Source organism: Felis catus, chromosome B2, assembly GCF_018350175.1.
Source record: "Felis catus isolate Fca126 chromosome B2, F.catus_Fca126_mat1.0, whole genome shotgun sequence".
Taxonomy (NCBI): Eukaryota; Metazoa; Chordata; class Mammalia; order Carnivora; family Felidae; genus Felis; species Felis catus.
The window spans coordinates 143,746,083-143,764,505 of NC_058372.1; the positions used below are offsets into that span (position 1 = coordinate 143,746,083).

An 18,423-nucleotide genomic window follows, 5' to 3' on the forward strand; every position below is an offset into this window, starting at 1 on the left:
AGGAGGGCGAGGGGGCCAGGATGAGGGCCTGGGGGGGCCCGGCCACCACAGGCTGCCCCCCTCCCCGCCCCTGCCCCCAGAGCAGCCCTGGGGCTGGCACGCAGGCCAGGTGGACGGGCTGAGGGAGCTGCTGCTTGAGCCTGGCCTCAGAGGTCAGCCTGGCACACAGGGCCCCAGAGGGGCGAGTGTGGAGCGCGGTTAGCCAGCCCCAGGCCGCGTGAGCAGCACTGCACGTGGGCTCGCAGGCCTTTCGCGGCCCTGCTGCTCCCAGGAACATTCCCTCCTTGTCTCCCAGGAGCCATTTCTCCTTGTCTGTTCCTGTGGAGCCACACAACCACAACCCTAGCTGGATAAGGCCACACACTCGTCTCCTGGCTTCTGGGGGGACCCTCTGCGGGTCTGGGGCAAGATGGGCCTCAGCCCACGAGGTTCCTGCAGCTGCGGGCCTGAGGGTCCCCGTCAGCCGGTGGCGTCTCCTCTCCTTGCCTTGTGGACTCCCCCGCAGGGCCACCTGCTTCATCAAAGCCAGCAGTGGGATGAGGGACGCCGGGCCAGGCAGCTGTGAAACTGCGCTCGATGGAGTCCTGGGAGTGGCATCGCCACATTTGCTGTGTTCCGTGGGGACAGGCCAGTCTCAGGTCCCGTGCCTACTCCAGGGTGCGCGTGCCAGGAGGCAGGGTCTTCGGGGGTCACCTTCCCATCCCTGCCTGCCACACCCTTTCTGCCTTTCTGCCTTTCATCACTTCCTGCTCCCCCCCCCCCCCCATCGTATCAACCTACTGGCCGTAAGGTTCACGGCTGGCTGAGAAGCCAGTTTTGGGGGCTCCCCTAGTGCCCTCTGCTTGAGCTGACCCTTTGTGAGTCTATCCCCCCGAACGATATGCTGTTTGGAGTTAGAAGCTGCCCCATCTCTGTGTCCCAGAGCCTGGCACCGACTGAGACGTATAAGGGCTTGGTGAATATTTCTTGAATGCAAAAAGCAAACTGACAGGAGTTGGTGAACTAAGGGCAGGCTAATAAATTTGGGATGTTGCTCTGGAGCGGAACAAGACTCAAGTTCAAGGACAGTGGGAACTCGGGAGGTTGCCGTTGGCTCCCCAAACCTCTGTTTTCCTAGCTGTGCCGTGAGGAGAGTCGTAGCGTTGACCTTGAAGGCTGTCACGACCTGGTAACAATTCAGAGCCCCGAATTGAAGGCTGATGCTTTTGTCATTGCTGAGTCTGAAGCTTGTTCACGGCTCCCTTTTCCACGAGATGCCGGCCTGCAGGGCCCTTGGGGACAAATAGGACACAGTGCTCAGCCGAGCCACGCTTGGGGCCAGGCCAGCTAGGTGAAAGGAGTGTGAGTGCTGGATCACACAGCACCTGAAGCTGTGATACCTTTGATTTATCTGAATTATAAAAAGAAGTTTTAAAGTAATCTCTCTGGAAGAGCCCTAAAGAGACCACTCCGGGGTGGGGAGGGGGGTTACCTGGCAGGCTCTAGTTTTTCCCTCTAATGCCAAGAGAATTAGAACCCCAGCCTCGTGGCCTTGCTTCCTGGCCAAGCCATTTGGACACTCACCCTCCTGCCTTTCACCCTTGCTGGACACCCGCACCACGGGGTGAAAGATTATTTCCAGTTGGTTGGCTTCCAGGTAGAGCATGCTTGGACAGCAACTTGATTTCAAACCAGCCCATTGCAGAGAAGCCCACACGAAACATTGACCTTGGCCACCTCGGCCGAGGCAGTTTGGCCAAAGTGATGAGGTTGCCGGTCCAGTCATGCCCACTGTGGATGACATTCTGGAGCAGGTTGGGGAGTTCGGCTGGTTCCAGAAGCAAGTCTTCCTGACCCTATGCCTGCTGTCAGCTGCCTTTGCCCCCGTCTACGTGGGCATCGTCTTCCTGGCCTTCACCCCGGATCACCGCTGCCTGAGCCCCGGGGTGGCCGAGCTGAGCCGGAGATGCGGCTGGAGCCTGGCAGAGGAGCTGAACTACACAGCGCCGGGCCCAGGGGCCGCGGGCGAGGCGTCCCCTCACCAGTGCCGCCGCTACGAGGTGGACTGGAACCAGAGCGCCCTCAGCTGCGCGGACCCCCTGGCCGGCCTGGCGGCCAACAGGAGCCACCTGCCGCTGGGCCCCTGTCGGCACGGCTGGGTGTACGAAACGCCCGGCTCGTCCATCGTGACCGAGGTGAGAGCTGGCCCTGTGTTTTGGGGGGCAGCTGGGTTTTAGGGACACGGGGGCAGCAGGGAGGAGAGTTCGATTCACTGAGCACTTAGAACGTGTCCAGTTCCATCCTGGGCACTTTGCACGCTTCCCTTGCGTAGCCCTCCGCAGACCCCGGGTGATGGTGAAGGAGGCTGAAGGTCAGAGCAAGCCGGGCTGAGCCAGATCGTTTGAACACGGGTCTACGGGGAGAGACGGGTTTCTCTTCTTTCCGCCCCACCGGCCTCTTCCTCCAAGAGCCTGCCAAATTCTCTTGGGGTGCGGCTTCCCTACCGTTAGAATTAGTGGGCTCCCCCTTCCTCCACTCAGGAGGCACGCGCCTGTGGGGGCTGAACGTGGCTGGGGAGCTGGGGAGGCCTCCCTGGCTTTGGAGTCAGACTGTTGCAATCCCGGCCATGTTCCAGATGCGCTGGGCGTCACTGCGTGGGTTACTCGGCATCTCTGAGCCTCAGCTTCCTCATCAGTAAACCGGGGACGGCCGTGACCCACAGGGGCCGGAAGTTCAGCTGAGGCTGGCGTAACCGCTGACAGACCTGAGCTGAGCTGCACGAGGTGGCCTCACAGGATGCGGTGGTGGTGTCAAAGCGCCCTGCTCGCCTAGTTCGGGGGGTTCTTTCTGTGTTGTGCCTTGAGGATATCTTAGTAAAAAGCTACCAGGTTTTTCCCCTTCATGCATCCTTTTGAAAGCGATGGGTTTCCAAGGGTTCCAAGGCACCCTTCAATGACAGACGACCAGCGAGGCACCTCCGCTCCCAGGGACACCGAACTGCCCAGCGCTCTGGCTGGGAGTCTAGAAGCATACCAAGACAGAGAAGTATTTGTTCTCCGTGACTGAGGGCCACTCCACTAGTAAACGGGCAGAAGCAGCCGGTCCTCCATCTATTTACTCCCCCATCTGTTCACTCAGTAAACGTGGCTGAGCCTTTGCTCTGCTCCAGCACTGCCGCGGTGCTGGGATGGAGACGGGGAGGAAGCTGGGCGCTTTCCTCCAGGAGCCTGGCATCTCCAGGGCAGTGAGGGAGGCGGGGAGAACAAGGCCTGTGCCCGGGCCCACGTGTGGGCAGGCACACAGGGGGCAGCGGGCTCCAAGGAGGCGTCCCCGAGCCACCGAACTTATCACGGGTGCCTTCTGGAGGGAGGTGGCATTTGATTGGAGCCTCGGGTGTATCCTGAGCGGCAAGGAGAGGAAACAGGACAGGGAGGGGGAGCGCGGGCCCAGGCTCAGGGGAGAGGGAGCTCGTGCCACGCTGGGGGACAATGAACCGTTACACTGTCCTCCCGAAAGGAAAGGTCGCCAGATAAAACACAGGACACCGAATTAAATGTGAATTTCAGATAAATGACCAACGCTTTTTAAAAGATAATCATGTGCAATATTTGATACTGAAGCAGGGAATACAAATATTGCGTGGGCAGTGCCCATATTAAAAAATAGACATATATGTGTGTTGTTTATCTGAAATCCGAATTCGACCAGGCACCCTGTGTTGTCGTTGTTGTTTTCTTCCTAAACATGGCAACAAATGAGGAAATTTGGTCTTGTTTAGGCAGAGGAGCAAGGCGGTTTAGTTCTAGCTGGACCTTGGGAATGGCCTGGAGGCGTCCCCAGAGGTCAGGAGGGCTCAGGTGGCCCACAAATGAGCCCCGGTGGAAGGGTCAGCCAACGTGGTTGTTGCAGGAACAAAAGTTAGAGTGGCCCTGAAGAGACACAGGCCTGGCCTGGGCTGGGGGGGAGGGACCCCAGCTCGCCTGAGGGTTCTTGGGGGGTGGGCGAGGGGGGCTACTGAATCTGAGCCTGGACCACGGGAGAAGGAGCGGTTTGGGAGGTGGGGGTGGCAGACACAGAGGGGAGGAGCGGATAAGGGAGGACTCCAACGCAGGAGGACTCAGAACGTTCCAGAGCTGGGGAGGGGGGGGGCTCCCTGTGCGTGGCAGTAGGGGTCCGCTTCTGCAGGACCCTAGATCTAAGCCCTGGCAGGAATTGAGGGGCTCCTGGAACCCTTGTGCTCAGGGAGAGTGGGGAGGAGGTGGCTGTCGGGTACAGAGTGCATTTGGGGAGGATCCAGCCCCTGGAAGCGATGCCCTCTCCTCTCACCCTCCCCCCCATGATTGCTTCAAAGCCCTTTGCCTCCACTCCTCATCCTAAACTGAAGCTTGTTCTTGGGGGATTCACCTCGGGGATTTATTTCTGCAAAAATAATCTTTAACTCAGCCTTGCCTTGGACATTGGAACTTGCTCGAGGGAGGTGCTGAGCCAGCTTGTTTGAACACCCAGCCTCACTTCCCCTCCAAGCCAGAGACAGCGGCTGGGCTCCGCCTGGGGAAGGAATGTGCTGTTTCCTGACTTTTTGCCTCCCCTGTGTGTGTGTGTGGGGGGGGGGGGGCGCTGGCCCTGTCGGCTGCAGCCCCACACTGGGCTGGGGGGCCCCACTCCAGGCTGGGAAGCCCTGTCCTCCCCTGCGTATGGGCAGGAGCGAGAGAAAGGCCTCAGCCCGATGTCATGGGACCTAAAGTTACATCATAGTTTCCAAACTCGCCTGGTCCCCGAGATCTCCTGGCTTCTGGTCTGTGATCTGCCGAGACAGGACCCACAGCAATCTGTACTCGGACAAGGACCCTGGGGGACTCCTGTGATCAGACGAGCTTGGACAGCACTGTCCACTGCTTTCTAGGCCGCCCAACACACCAGGCCCAGCAGGAGCCGTGACTGGACTCAGAGGCGCATCCGGCGCCCCCCTGGGGCTCAACACAGCCCCGGGCTTTTCCGAGGGCTGGGCCTGCCCTCCTGGTGTGCACACACGTACTAGAGGGCAGTGGTTGGGTGTGAGTTCGGGGGGCACGGGGCATGGCAGGTGACTCTAGCATAGTGGGAGGGGCGGTGGCAGGGCAGAGATCTCAGCAGGAGGCAGTGGTAGCAGGTAAAGCGGGGGTCCCTCCCACTGGCCCTGAGAGCCCCCAGCTTGTGCACAGTCCAAGGGCAAGATGTCATCCAGGGCATTTCAGGAAGCATGGCAGGGACATGTTACAGACTCGCTCATTAGAACAAAAGACAAACTGGCGAAGATTAGAGCAAAAGACAAAAAACAGGGCCCTGGGGCTTCGGTGCGGTCTCGTAGACACCGAATGTGGTCTTGGACAGCATGGGGGGAGGCTACAAAAAGACAGTTGGACAATTGGAGATACAGAGCCTGGGGCAGCCAGATAACACTCCAGAGCCGTCCGTCCCTCTGCCTTCTGACGGCGGGGCCCGGGGCAGCCAGGGAAAACCAAAGAACCGCAGGGTGAGCTGGGTGAGGAGGGTGTGCAGCTGAGGGGGACGAACATCCCGGTCGGGACGGGCAACTTCAGAGGTGCCGGGAGGTATCTTGTCCTCCCAGGGCTGAGCCACCACGGGAGCGGACCGACGGGTCTGGGCATAAATAGCAGGTGACAGGACAGGCTCATTATGAGTTTCTGAAAGTCAGGTGGTATGTGGGACGCCGGGTGGCTCAGTCGGTTAAGCGTCCGACTCTCGGTTTCGGCTCAGGCCGTGATCTCACGGTTTGTGAGTTCAAGCCCCACATCGGGCTCTGTGCTGTTGGCACGGAGCCTGCTTGGGATTCTTTCTCTCCCTCTCTCTCTGCCCCTCTCCCGGCTTGCACACTGTCTCTCTCAATCTCAAAATGAAAAACATGGAAGAAAACCTTCTAAGAGTTAAAGGGTTTGTTATTTACCAAAACCATTTTCACGTTTCCCCCTCAGCGCTTGCGCAGCTCTGTGAGTGGGACAGGATCAGCTCAACGCATCTGTTTCAGACTGGGAAACTGAGGCCCAAAGTGGCTAAGTGCCTTTCCTGCTGTCACATCCCACAATGTTGTCTGGTAGGGTGGGGCCGTGAATCCAAAGTAGCTAGAGCGGCACAGAGATTGGGAGAAAGGAGGGATGTGCCCCTAGATGCCACCTAGTTAGGGCTGCACCAGGACCGGGGAGGGCGCCAGGGCCCGGCTGCGGAGCCCCGTACTTACATCTACCTTCTCTGAGCCCCAGAGAGGGAGTGGCGATGTCTCCTCATCACGCCCGTCCAGTGCCCAGGCGTGTGCTCTCTACGGTGGGACGTCCCCTATAACACAATAAGGCCCTTCATCAGACAGTTCTGTCCCGCCTTTGCCTCTGCCTCCCTCCTGCTCAGTCCCTGCCCTCTCTGGTTCTTGGCATGTCGGTCCCTCCGGTCCCTCCGAGTTTCCAGCTCCCCTGCCCACCCCCCACCCCCCCCAGGACACTAATACCCAGGCTGCTCCCACTAAGCTCGCCTTCCTGCGATCGTGTCCTCGCTCAGCCCTTGCTGTTCACACGGCAACATCAGTCACAACGGAATCTATAGAATTATTGGTGGACTTGACATAACGAAATGTATAATTAACAGGCACTTAATTGAGGGCTTTTGACCAATTTTGGAAAACATGTTCTGTTTATTTTGCTACACTTCCGTCTTGAGGAAATTACTTTGCTGTACTTCTTTCTAGAAAACTTACCTGTTGGCCATGTTGTCTTTTGATAATCGACTATCAGTGTCAAAGCACTGGACGGTAGCTTCTTTAACTAATATATAGTGAAGGTAAAGCAAAGATATGAGGTCCGTAATGATATTAACCGAGATTTGCCAGAAACCTTGAATTTGTCTTACGAACACGCAGTAAGAGAAGATGACATGAGACGCCTTTGGATGTCACACGTTGTGTTAAACGTTTACTTTGTCCGGAGGGAAGGCGGAAGGTGTAGTTCGACTCACAAGCGGTCTTGTGTTTTCGGCCCCTCCGACTGCGGTGTGGACCTGCTGCAGTTCAACCTGGTGTGTGATGACTCTTGGAAGGTGGACCTCTTTCAGTCCTGCGTGAACGTGGGCTTCTTCCTGGGCTCTCTGGGTGTCGGCTACATTGCAGACAGGTACGTGAAGGCCGATCCACCTGTACGGAGCGGCAAGGCCGTGTGAAGGGTGGATCAGAGGGGTCAGTGATGGGAGAATCTGGCCAGTTGAAATCTACCACGGAACTTGACGGGGAAAAGACGTGGTAGCTAGTGCTTTGGACGAGGTGGGGCAGCAGGCTGGAGTAAGGTTGGGGTTTAGGATGGATTTCAGGGGTCGACGCTCCATGCAGATTGTGTAGTTGGGGTGGTGGCCCGAGAGAAGGTGGGGACGAAGCCAAGGTTTAGGTGTCAGGCAGGTGGATGAGGTGAGGGCGGGGCTGTTTTTTGAGGCGGGCCTGCGTCGGGTAGAGGCTGACTTCACTGTAACTCTCTGTGGGGGGAGGGGGTGGGAAGCCGTCCCGAGTTGTGTCCCCGCAGCGCTAACATCACAGCTGTGCTAACAGTGGCCCGGGAGGCACCGAAGAGATGTCAAGGAGGCAAGTGGATACACGAGTTGCGCTCAGAAGAGAGTTTCGCGCTCGAGATAAATCTTTGGGCTTTGTCAGCAGGAACTGGTATTTAACGCCGTAAACTGTGTTTGAGATCAGCTAGCAGAGTGTGTAGAGAGGTGAACAGGTTGATAGGGAAGGAGTGGTGGCAAAGGAGATTTGGAAGAAATGACAGGCGGCGGGGCTGGTGCAAAGCCGGAGAACACAAGGCAAGGCTTGCTCAACGAGGAAGAGCACTCAACACCTGTGCACGTGGCCCCACGAGTGCCAGCGACAGGGACGGTGTCGGGAAGGCTAAAGAAGAGCGAGAGAGGAGAAAGCGGAGTCTGCGTGTGGGGGCAGCTCTTTGAGGCCAGTGGGCTGCGAAGGACAGGGGGAAAATGAGGGGTCCAGGATGGGGACGACCGCATCAGAGAGTGCAGGGGTGGGGGGTGGGGGGACCGGAGGGGTAGTGGGGGGGGCTGGGCTCCAGTGACAGGGACGCAGCCTTCGGTCAGAGGCACAGGAGAAAAGATGGAGAGGTGGACACGGATGCCATTAAGTCTGGTTATTCTGAGGTGAGAAGGGGTGAGTATTGGACGGGAAGTTTCTATCTCAGTAAAGGACAAGGGCATTTATGGGCTGGTGTGGAGGTGCGCTGGGCGGGGGCAGGAGTTTGGGGGCAGGAATTTGAGGCCAGGAGGCAAGGAGAAGCAGGATGAAGGGCCGTGGGGGTGTCTAGGACGCAGGGGGCAGGGTGGGGCCCTCTGGGGGTGGGGACCAGGTGGCTGTGACCGCACCGAGGTTGGTCCCTTACTTCCTTGCATGTGGGACAAGGTCTGAGAGACGAGTCAGTAAAGCCCCCTACCGGGATGAAGCGTTAGCAAATAATTTGCCCGTTTCGTTCGTGAAAAAAGGAAAGGGAAATAATCCTCAATAGTCACACCACGAGAACTGAATGTTTTCCCGAAATGTTGACACAGCTGATAAGACTTGCGTGGGGGTGCGCCCCACCCAACCCTGTGTAACACAGTCTGCCAGACGCCAAGGCAATGAGAGGGGGCCCGTGTGGGACCCGCAGAGCCGCTGGGGGAGCCCCCCTTTAGGCTGAGATGCCAGATGGCTGAGGGCGTCAGGATTCTGGATTCCTCGCTACAGTGTGACTCAACGAACCTCGGAGGGGCCGCTGTTCCCTGAGGATGACAAGGTCGGGCCCCGAGGGGGACAGCCCCTCCAGAGAGCAGTGACGTGTGCCTCCCGCCTGGGACCCTTGCTGCCCCGTGGTGCCCACCTGAGCCCAGATACTCAACAGCCTCACCTCAGGCCCCTGTCTCCCTGCCTCTGAAGGTTTGGCCGCAAGTTATGTCTCCTGGCCACCACCCTCACCAGCGCCGTCTTGGGCGTCCTCACGGCCGTGGCGCCAGACTACACGTCCCTGCTGCTGTTCCGCCTGCTACAGGGGCTGGTCAGCAAGGGCAGCTGGACGTCCGGTTACATCCTGAGTAAGTATCCGAGGGGCTGACTTTCCACAGAGGTCGGGTGGGCGAGAGGAAGGGGGTGGGGCCAAACATGGAGGTGGGTCTGGGGGGAGAAGGCAGGTTTGCAGGGTTTGGAGACATTGTGGTTGCTCCAGTTGTATGTGATTGTGTGACTGGGGCAGGGGCATTACGTGGGGATGGCCTGCCTCCTTCCTTCCTTCCTTCCTTCCTTCCTCCCTTCCTTCCTTCCTTCCTCCCTTCCTTTGTCTGAGAGACAAATAACCACTTAAATGGATCAATCTTTCCATATCAACTCATCTATTTGGAAAAAGATCACAGTTGACGTGTTTACAGCAGGGGGAGGGGCAGGAAGGGGGGTCAGGTAAGAGAGTATTTTTAACATTTTAAATAAGAAAGAACCAGCACCTCCTGAAAAGAAATACAACCCAACTGGTTTGAACCACTTGGAAATTAGGAGAGAAAACAAAGAGGAGATAAGAGAAGAGAGAAACATTTTGTTTTTAATTGAGCTGTAAACCACTGTAATTCTACATTTTTTTTCTTTCAAGTTTTTCTCGGAAGGGTGAGAAGAGAGAATGAAAATTACTTTCTTGGAAGGAGGTAGTATAAAAGAGCCATCTGTGCTTTCCTCAGCCCATAGGTGGGCACTTCAGACAGCAGTGAGGATAATCCACAGTTGTGCTCATTTGTAGAGAACAGAAAAGAAACAGTGATGCCCTTCCGCCTCTGAAGACGCTATCCTGTGTTCTGGCATTCTGGGAAGTGGTTCATTAACCAAGAGAAAGCATGTTTCTCCCCCTAGAAACTGTGTGCAGATGGTTTTGTTTAATCGGTTCGGGTCATATGTATTGGCCACGTGTATGTTCAATATGTGCTATTTGGCACATGGTTAAGAAGGTGAACTTGGGGTCACACGTCGGCTGCCCAACACTGACCGGTCGTGTAATCTTGGGCGAGTTCCATAATCTCCGGCCTCGATGCCCTCATGGGTGGGGGGGGGGGGTAGGGTGGCGGTGCCCTGAGCGGATGAGCCACACAGGTGGCGCTCGGAGCGATGCCTGCCCCGTGCCCGGCCCTGCCTGGTTCTGTTGCTGCAGGGTGGTCACTAGGGCGGGGCTGGGGCACTAGGGTAGAGGAGGCATCCTTCCTCCCTGCAAGGAGCTCACACGCTGGAGAGAACGACAGATGCCCGAGCGGGTATCTGGGTGGGGTGAGGGCCCTGCCTCCTCCGAAGGCTTTCCCCACTCACTTATGGGTCACACTCCCCACCCCCGTCCCCCCCACTTCGCCACCCCGTCCTCCACCCATGGCTCATTGGCCTCCTTTGTTGGCTCCTCCTCTTCTCCCCGATCCTCCCATCCCTCAACAGGGCGGGACCCAGGATGTTGTCCTCTCCGACCCCACATCTGTTACACCTGCCGACCCCCACCCCAGCCCCCAGTCTGTAAAGTGCCGTCTGTCCAGCCGCTCAGACCTGCCCTCTTGCGGTCGGTCACGGCCTCCGCTTCCCCACTCCTGTGTCTGCCTCCTTGGGGTCCTGCTGTTACTGTCACAGCACACCCGGACCCACCGTCTCTTCCTCCGCCGCTGCCACTGGGCCCGGGCCAACACTGTCCCTTCGCCTCCACGTCGGTCTCAAGTCTCAGCAGCAGACGTGGGAGTGCGTTTGCCCCTCAAGGGACCGGCTCTGCGTTTCATGCCATGCAAGCCAGCCTTCTCTGAGCCCCCCATGGCCTCGCCCGGCCCCCTGCCCTGGAGATCCCCGTCCTTAGCTCCTCTGCCTGGAACTTCACCCTTGAGGTCCACCCCACGGCACCGCCCTCTGGCAGGCTGCGTCCCCTGACCCTCGACTGTCCCGATCGCCTCCCACCAGTTACCGTTTCGCTCCCCCGTGGCATACGGTTTACTCATTTGCCGCGTGTGCCCTCTGCCCTCTCCCTCGAGGAGGAGGGGTGCGTGGGCCGCCACTGCCCACGTGGCTGCCACAGACCCCAGGCATGCAGACTGGTGCCGGGTCCCTCCCTAAGTCCGTGAGCACTCCTGGGGCCGAGGGAAATGTCATAGCTCAGCCCGGAGCTCGTGGGGCCAAGCTCTGGGGAGGAGAGGCGGAAGGTGTCAGGCAGACTGGATCCTGAGTGCGTGACGGGCGGTACGGATGGCAAATGGGGGAGTTTGAAAAAGGACCAGCTCAAGAGAGGCTGTCTCCGGGAGCCTTGATCAGCAGGACTTGGGAAGGAGCCTGGGGTCAGGCAGGCGGGGGGGGGGGGGCACGGGGGGGGGCGGGCGCAGGGGCTCACCGGGGAGGGAAGGAGCCAGAATAGTGACTCCTCTCATGTCTCAGTCACAGAATTCATGGGCTTGGGCCACAGGCGAACCGTGGCGATCCTCTACCAGGCGGCCTTCACGGTGGGGCTCGTGCTGCTCTCGGGAGTGGCCTACGCCATCCCTCACTGGCGGTGGCTGCAGCTGGCCATCTCTCTGCCCATCTTCCTCTTCCTGTTCTACTACTGGTACGTGGGTCCCCCGAGGCGGCCCCGGCTCCTCTGTCCAGCCCCGGACCCCTGCGCGGTGACCCCGGCTGCCACACGGGCCGTCCTCCACATGGCCGCGGTGGCCACGGGCACGGGCATAGGGCTGCTACCACTCTCTGTGCCACTCGGGGTGGTCCGTGTTCTGACAGCGGCCCTCATTCCATGGGGAGCTAGCCTCAAACGGGGCCTCTTTAAATTCGCAGCCCCTTAGATAGAGAGGCAATGCCTCAAGTCCCACAAAACCCCACCTAGCCACTTGGTAGGCATTTGCTGTTGGTTGAATGAATGAATGAATGAATGAACGAGCAAATGGGGAATGTGCACGTTAGGCCATTGTGAAACAAACCGGCCCAAATGAGCCGTCGATCTCACTAGCTGTCGGCACTTGGCAGGGTCCCCAGGGAGAAGCATCCGGACAGATGAGTTCTGATGGTGGGGCAGGGAAGGGGTGCAGAGAGGGCTGTGGACAGAAGTACCTCAGCCCTGCCCTTGTGGTCACCGTTCTGCTGAGGACAAACCTCATCTGTGGGCGGCACCGCAGTAGACCCAGCCTCTCTCAACAAGGGCTGACTAGGGGCCGCACACTTGTGCTCAGGACCAGCCTGCTCTCTCCTCACCAGGCTGCAACCAGGGGCTCTCCGGGGGGGGGGGGGGGAAAGGAGGGTCAGGCGGGGTGGGGCCACGCCAGAGTGTGTTCAGAAGACCTTCAGCCAGAGATGCTCAGTCTTCGAGTTGTAACATCCTTAGCTGGTTTGAAATGGACAGCCTGCTATCTCCCCGGTGTAAAAGGAAAGTGAGTATGGTTTATTTAGTTTGGGAGGTATTTTGAGCCTTGTTCGACCGCCCTCGAATTACACGGAGACACCTGCTGTAGCCCAAGGGGTGGGGGGGGGGCACATGGAACGTCCATTCTGGGTGAGGAACAAGGCTCCCAGCTTCCAGCAAAGAATGGGGCCCCTGCTCCATGAAATGCAGGCCACATAGGAAAGCGGTGGTTCCCTTTTTGCCCCTAAATCTTAGCAGGTGGCACTGGGAGTGTGAGGGGCCCGCAGAGCTCCTTCGTGCGCCCCCTGAGCCAACACAGGGTGAGCCCAGATCCTCGTCCGCTAGCTGCTTGAGGACTGACAGTCCCCACGTGAGGCGGGTGGGTTGCTCAGAGCAACATCGCTCTGACCAGGGCTTAAAATGGGACGCGCTCTGGGGAAGGTGCCACGGAGTGACGCTCTGTGTCTGCAGGTGTGTGCCCGAGTCTCCCCGCTGGCTGCTGTCGCAGAAGAGAAACGCTCAAGTGATGAAGATAATGGGCCACATCGCCCGCAAGAATGGGAAGCTGCCACATGTTGATCTGAAGGTGATGTGCTAGCAAGGGCTTCCTCACATCCCTGAATTTGGGGGTCGGGTTTATGATTTAGAAAGTGCTTCTGGGGCTGTCTTGAGAAGCCGGAAGGCACAGGAGGCGATGGGGGTGATGAGTGCCGAGCCCAGGAAGGGCAGTGGCTGACGGCGGGGCGGGGTGGCTCTGAGGGCTTCTTCGGCTCCCCCCGCAGTTAGGATGTGGCTGACGCTCTCCGTGTCCCTCCTAGATGCTCTCGCTCGAAGAGGACGTCACCGAGAAGCTGAGCCCCTCCTTTGCAGACCTGTTCCGCACGCCACAGCTGAGGAAACACACCTTTGTTCTGATGTACCTGTGGTAAGGAGCCCTCCCTGTGCCTTCCCTGCCAGACTCGGTGAGCCTGCCCGGACGCCGGGGTACAAGTTAAAGACAGCAGAGCAGGGCGCCTGGGTAGCTCGGTGGGTTGAGCTCTTGACCTCAGCTCAGGTCGTGGTCTCACGGTCAGTCATGAGATCGCACCGAGCGTGGAGCCTGCTTGGGATTCTCTGTCTCCCTCTCTCTCTGCGCCTCCCCCCCCCCCCCCCCAAAAAAAAATAAATGAATAAACATTACAAAAAAGACAGTGGAGCAATGCCGGTGGAAAAAGAGAAGCATGAAAAGGAATTTTTAGATGAATTTCAAGCAAAGAGCTCTTAGCGAGACGTCTTTTTTTTCTCCCTTGAGGACTGATTAATGGGGAAAGACATCCTTTTAGTAAGAAGAGCATGTTACGTCGGCGAGGTTAACAGTAAGACGAGTGAGACATGATGAAGGGTTCCCACGGTTGCCTCAAACCCCACGTGTCCATCTTCTGGGAACAGAAGAGTCTTGATTTCACTTCGGAAGGTGATTTCAGTGGCTCCTGGTGCTTCCAAAGGGGACGATCCCTTCCTCACACCTTAGGACTTCAGAGACCCTGCCCTGAGCGTTTCTGTGTCTTTATGATCCACTGATTACGGAACTCTTGGACACCGATGGACTCACCCATGTACCCCCTGCCCACCCCCAGGGTCTGTACCCCCCTCCAGGTTGCCATCTTGCAGTTCTCTACCCCCTTCCCTCAAAGGACATCGGGTCGGCTCCCCACTACCGGGCCTTTGTCGTTGACATGCTTCTCTAACACCTGGGGCTGAACAGCTGGACTGTGGGCTTCCCCTGCTGCTGGTTAACTCATTTCCGCTTCCACATAAGGTTTTACGAGAACTAAGGGTTCAAAGTAATAGGGTGGTGCCTGGCACATGGTAGCCCCACAAATATTTGCTGAAGGCTGAATGAACAACCACCGTTCCACGGAATCCCTCCTAAATGCATTAGACACCATTCAGGCTCATTCCCGTTGCATCAGTCACCTGCCACACCTCCGTGTTGGTCCCCGAGTTCGGCAGCCAGCCCCACGATGGGTCCCGGGAGCCTTTGCAAACACCCCTGCTGCCTGTGCCCTCCTGTCTCCCTCCTTCCTTCTTCCCCTTACCACTCGCCGCCCCCGTTTCCATCCCCTAGCGCACTCCTCTTAAGGGGGGGGCGCTTCGGCTCCTCTGCTCTCACACCCCTGCACCCAAGCCCTCAGCAAATTCTGCTCTATTTTGCAAATGTGTTCAGAATCTGCCATTTCACATCACCTGCCCTCTCAGTTCCCCTCCCGACGGTCGTGATCTCTTGCCTGTGCTGCTGTGGTACCTCCTAGCTGTCCTGTCTGCTCCCACCGCCGTCCCCCGCCAGGCGCTGCTCACAAAGCAGGCAAAGACCAGGTCGCTCCCCTGTCCACGCCTCCCTAGTCCACTGAGGAGAAAACCAGATCCCTTCCCTGGCCTCCAAGGCACTGACCCCGGACACCTTCCCTCCACCTGCTCCTTCAGTGCAGAAACTCCGGCTGTGTGACTCCAGAAGGCCTCGCTATCCGTGACTCAGCCTCCTCATCAGCACGTGGGGCCAGGATAGGACTCACCTCACAGGCGCGTTGGCAGATTCACGAGATGACGTGTGTGAACAGCTTAGAACGGTGTCCGATGTAGACGCGGGACCCCCTCAGTACCAGGACGTGCCATTCTAACACGCACACGCAGTTCATGGGTTCTGCCAAAAGATGGCAGCCCTGCACATTTGTGAACCGTTTGGGGACCGGAAAGTCCAGGCTCTCCATTCCTTTCTCTTAAATCAACGTCTTTGTCAGTAATATGTGACTGTTCCCGTTTAACTGGCTAGCTGGCACGGAGGGGGCCCCTGGGCTTATCTGGACTCACCAAGCTACAGGCGAGCGCCTTCCTTCACGTTGCCTTCACCCTTTTCTCCAATCGGGAGTGAGGCAGGGCTGGAAATAAGAGCGTCCCAGTGGTTCTCTGCGTGCAGCTGTAGAAAACGAGGGGGTATGTTAATGGGACACATCAGTCGCGATCTCGGCTTTGGAGCTGACGGGCAATCCAGATGCCGGGATAAGAGCAGTTTATCGTCAGCCGAGGTCTCTTCTCACCGTGTCATAAAATGTGTCCAGCCTCCGAAATCACACAATGTCACCTAAAAGGACACGTGGAACTCTCCGAAGTCTCTCTGAGCCACTTAGCCGGTCCCCATCGGTCTAGGTGCCTTGTTCTGTGACACTGCTATTCTCCCCTGGACGACGCATGGATGGGTCGTGGGGTGGGCTACAGGGCGGAAGACAGGGGGACCACGCCACTGTGCAGCTGGAGAGACTTGGCCAGTATCTGCTCTGCTCTCTCTGCGTACTTGACCTTGGGGAGACGCCGATGCCAATTACTGCTCATCTTTGCCGAGTGCTCTTCCGGGGCCAGGAAGCCCACCAGGTATACTTCCTGTGGGGCAGGGAAGGGGTGCAAAGAGGGCTGTGGAGAGACGTATCTCATCCCTGCCCCTTTGGTCACCGTCCTGCTGAGGGCAAACCTTACCTGTGGTGGCACGGAAGTACACCCAGTCTCCCTAAACGAAGGCTGGCCTCTACGCCTGTACGTCCGTGGTCAGGACGGCTGTCCCCTCGTCAGGGTGGAACAAGGGAGAGGTCGCTTTGCCCGAGTCTCCATGTTTGGGTGGGATGGGACTTGCCTGAGTGTTCCCGGAAGACCTTATTCCATTTGCTGATGAGGGAATTGAGGCACAGAGGGCTTAGCTAAGGTACTTCGGGTCACACGGCTCATACAGCAGGCCTGATTACTGAACCTTCTCACCCACCTTCTCCCACCCGCCTCCTTGTAGCTGCCGGAGGATTAGACGAAGTAAGGCCCGTGCAGGGCTCCGCGCGGGGCCAGGCCGCTAGGTCGCAGGAAACAGTCAGGGTCTCTGGGACACGTGCTTATGTCCTGGAAGTCATGGTCTCACGTAAATCTGAGAGGAGCTGCTCCCCGAGGGCCCCTCTGGGACGTCCTTCCTGACGATTATCCCCTCTTCTCGGATTGCTCTCGGACATTCTAAATCAAGGGACCCATGCTCCTCTCCAGCTCGTGGGGACCTTTGTCCTGGCTGCCAGAATCCTCCCTCCCTGCTGTCCCACAGACACTCTGCCTTACACTCTGCCTCCCCTCCGTGCCCAGGTTCACCAGCTCTGTGCTCTACCAGGGCCTCATCATGCACGTGGGCGCCACGGGTGCGAACCTCTACCTGGATTTCTTGTACTCGGCTCTGGTTGAATTCCCGGCGGCCTTCATCATCCTCGTCACCGTTGACCGCTGCGGCCTCATCCGCCCGTTGGCCCTGTCAAACCTGGTGGCGGGGGCAGCCTGCTTGGCCATGGTTTTTATCTCACACGGTGAGCTGTCCATCATCATCTTCTAAGGAACTGAATTATCCAACTGTGGGAACAGTGTTTTCGCTGCTCAATGAGCCCCTGGGATAAGAACAAAGACAAAGATGGGTGTCACCTTCCTCTACAAGGGTTTTTTTTTCGTTTTTTGTTTTTGTTTTTTAAATTGAGGTATAACATACACTCAATGAGCAAATTATAAGTGTAAAGGCTGATGAGTTTGTCCATAGGTATATATCTGGGTACATGACCCAGATTACATGGCACATTTCCAGCACCTTAGGAGGTTCCCCCATGGTCCCCGACAATCCATATTCAACCCCCCCTGTTCAGATCACCGCTGCTCTGACCTCTGTCCCTGAGTATTAATTCCAACGGTTCTTGAACTTCACACGAAAGGAACCATACGAGATGTGCCCTGTGTGTTTGTCTTGCTTCGTTCACTCATTCCATCTGTGAGATTTTCCATGCCGTCACACCGGAGCGTAGTTTATGTGCTTTTTCATCGTTGTGCAGCATTCCGCCGTATGAATCCCATGCCACTTACCTGTCCCACTGCTGACCGACCCCTGTGTGGTTTCCAGCATCTGCCTCTTGGGATCTAAGCTGCAGTGAACATTCTAGCACATTGTCTTGGCGTGGTGCGGGCACCGATTTCCCTTGGGTACAGATCTGTGAGTGCGTTTTCTGGGTCGGGGCGGCATATACGTACCTCTAAGTAGATGCAAACAGGTTTCCAAAATGGTTGGACCGGTTTACACTCCCCCTGATGAGGCCCGCGTGTCTAATTGTGACATATCATCACCAACACAGGGTGTGGCTAGTCTTTTTCACACCAGCCATTTCGGTGGGTGGGGGCTTTCGTCCTTGATTCTTACAATCCAGGATAATCCAAAACAGAATCATTTTCGTCAGTTTTAATTCCCAATGCACAAATTGCCTTTCCTCTTTGTTCCTTTGGGAAGATTGTTAAACCAGACTTGCTGTTCTCTCTGGTTTCATTGCTTGCGCTCTGGCCTTGTTGGTTAAATGAGTTGTTTTGGTCAGCTTTTATGGAGGGTGTTGTGGGAAGCATTTCCTGAACTCTGTCTTCTCAAGGAACAGGCTGGATATAGATCAGGCTGAAAATAAAAAATAATAAATACAAAAAATAAATAAAAAGAGGTGGAAAAAGGCAGCTCAGTTTTCTCCCCCCTCCTTGCGTGGCGAGAGGACAAAGAAGACAGGGAAAGGGGCAGAGGCCATCTGAAATAGATTTTACCCACCTTCTTCTGCATTTTCTTGTTTCTAGGATCCTGGAAAGATAAATGAGAAGTTTTGTTGTTGTTGTTGTTGTTGTTTAAGTAACAGCACTGGGTACAGAGAGGGAGCTTGAGGTCTGAGACTGTTCAATTATCAGGCAGGCAGAGCCCAGGCATCATGTTCTCTGGTCCCATCCTCCCAGGCCCCCCTCAAAGCCCCACCCTCTCCACTTGGCCTCGATTTAGTCCTTGTCACATTAGATGGTAAACACTCCCTCATCCAGGAAGTATTTCGAGTACCTTCTCTGTGGCCAGTGTGCATCTAGGCCCTGGGATCTCAGCAGCGAGCAAAGCAGAGAAAGTTCTTGCTTTGCGGAATTTGCATGCTAGAGGGAAAAAGAGAAGGCGAAGCGTGGCGGGCTTAGTCCTTGGTGTGGTGGTCGGGGGTGG

The 18,423-nt window shown here is 57.1% G+C and overlaps 1 protein-coding gene and 1 long non-coding RNA gene across 6 annotated transcripts in view; one reads left to right on the forward strand and one right to left on the reverse strand.

Moving 5' to 3' along the window:
* Positions 1-1,564: 1,564 nt before the first annotated feature.
* Positions 1,565-18,423, forward strand: part of SLC22A1 (solute carrier family 22 member 1) — a 30,061-nt gene continuing 13,202 nt past the window's right edge. The window contains exons 1-7 of one of the 2 annotated variants that reach the window (XM_003986693.6): positions 1,571-2,174; positions 7,030-7,133; positions 8,930-9,084; positions 11,423-11,591; positions 12,849-12,963; positions 13,196-13,302; positions 16,524-16,738. In XM_003986693.6, the coding sequence (XP_003986742.1) occupies positions 1,764-2,174; positions 7,030-7,133; positions 8,930-9,084; positions 11,423-11,591; positions 12,849-12,963; positions 13,196-13,302; positions 16,524-16,738 (1,276 nt within the window). In that variant the 5' untranslated portion in view covers positions 1,571-1,763. Of the gene's footprint in view, positions 2,175-7,029; positions 7,134-8,929; positions 9,085-11,422; positions 11,592-12,848; positions 12,964-13,195; positions 13,303-16,523; positions 16,739-18,423 lie in introns of both variants that reach the window. The other variant, XM_006932128.5, reaches the window with a different exon arrangement.
* LOC123385601 lies at positions 13,691-18,149 on the reverse strand. Of its 4 annotated transcripts, XR_006598468.1 has the most exons (6): positions 17,998-18,147; positions 16,591-17,853; positions 15,885-16,070; positions 15,452-15,791; positions 15,225-15,330; positions 13,691-15,057 (listed from the first exon to the last, which is right to left on the reverse strand). It is a non-coding gene; the product is annotated as an uncharacterized LOC123385601 (long non-coding RNA). The 4 variants fall into 4 exon arrangements; XR_006598466.1 differs by having other exon boundaries at positions 13,691-15,791; positions 16,591-16,816; positions 17,083-17,853; positions 17,998-18,149; XR_006598467.1 differs by having other exon boundaries at positions 15,225-15,791; positions 17,998-18,148.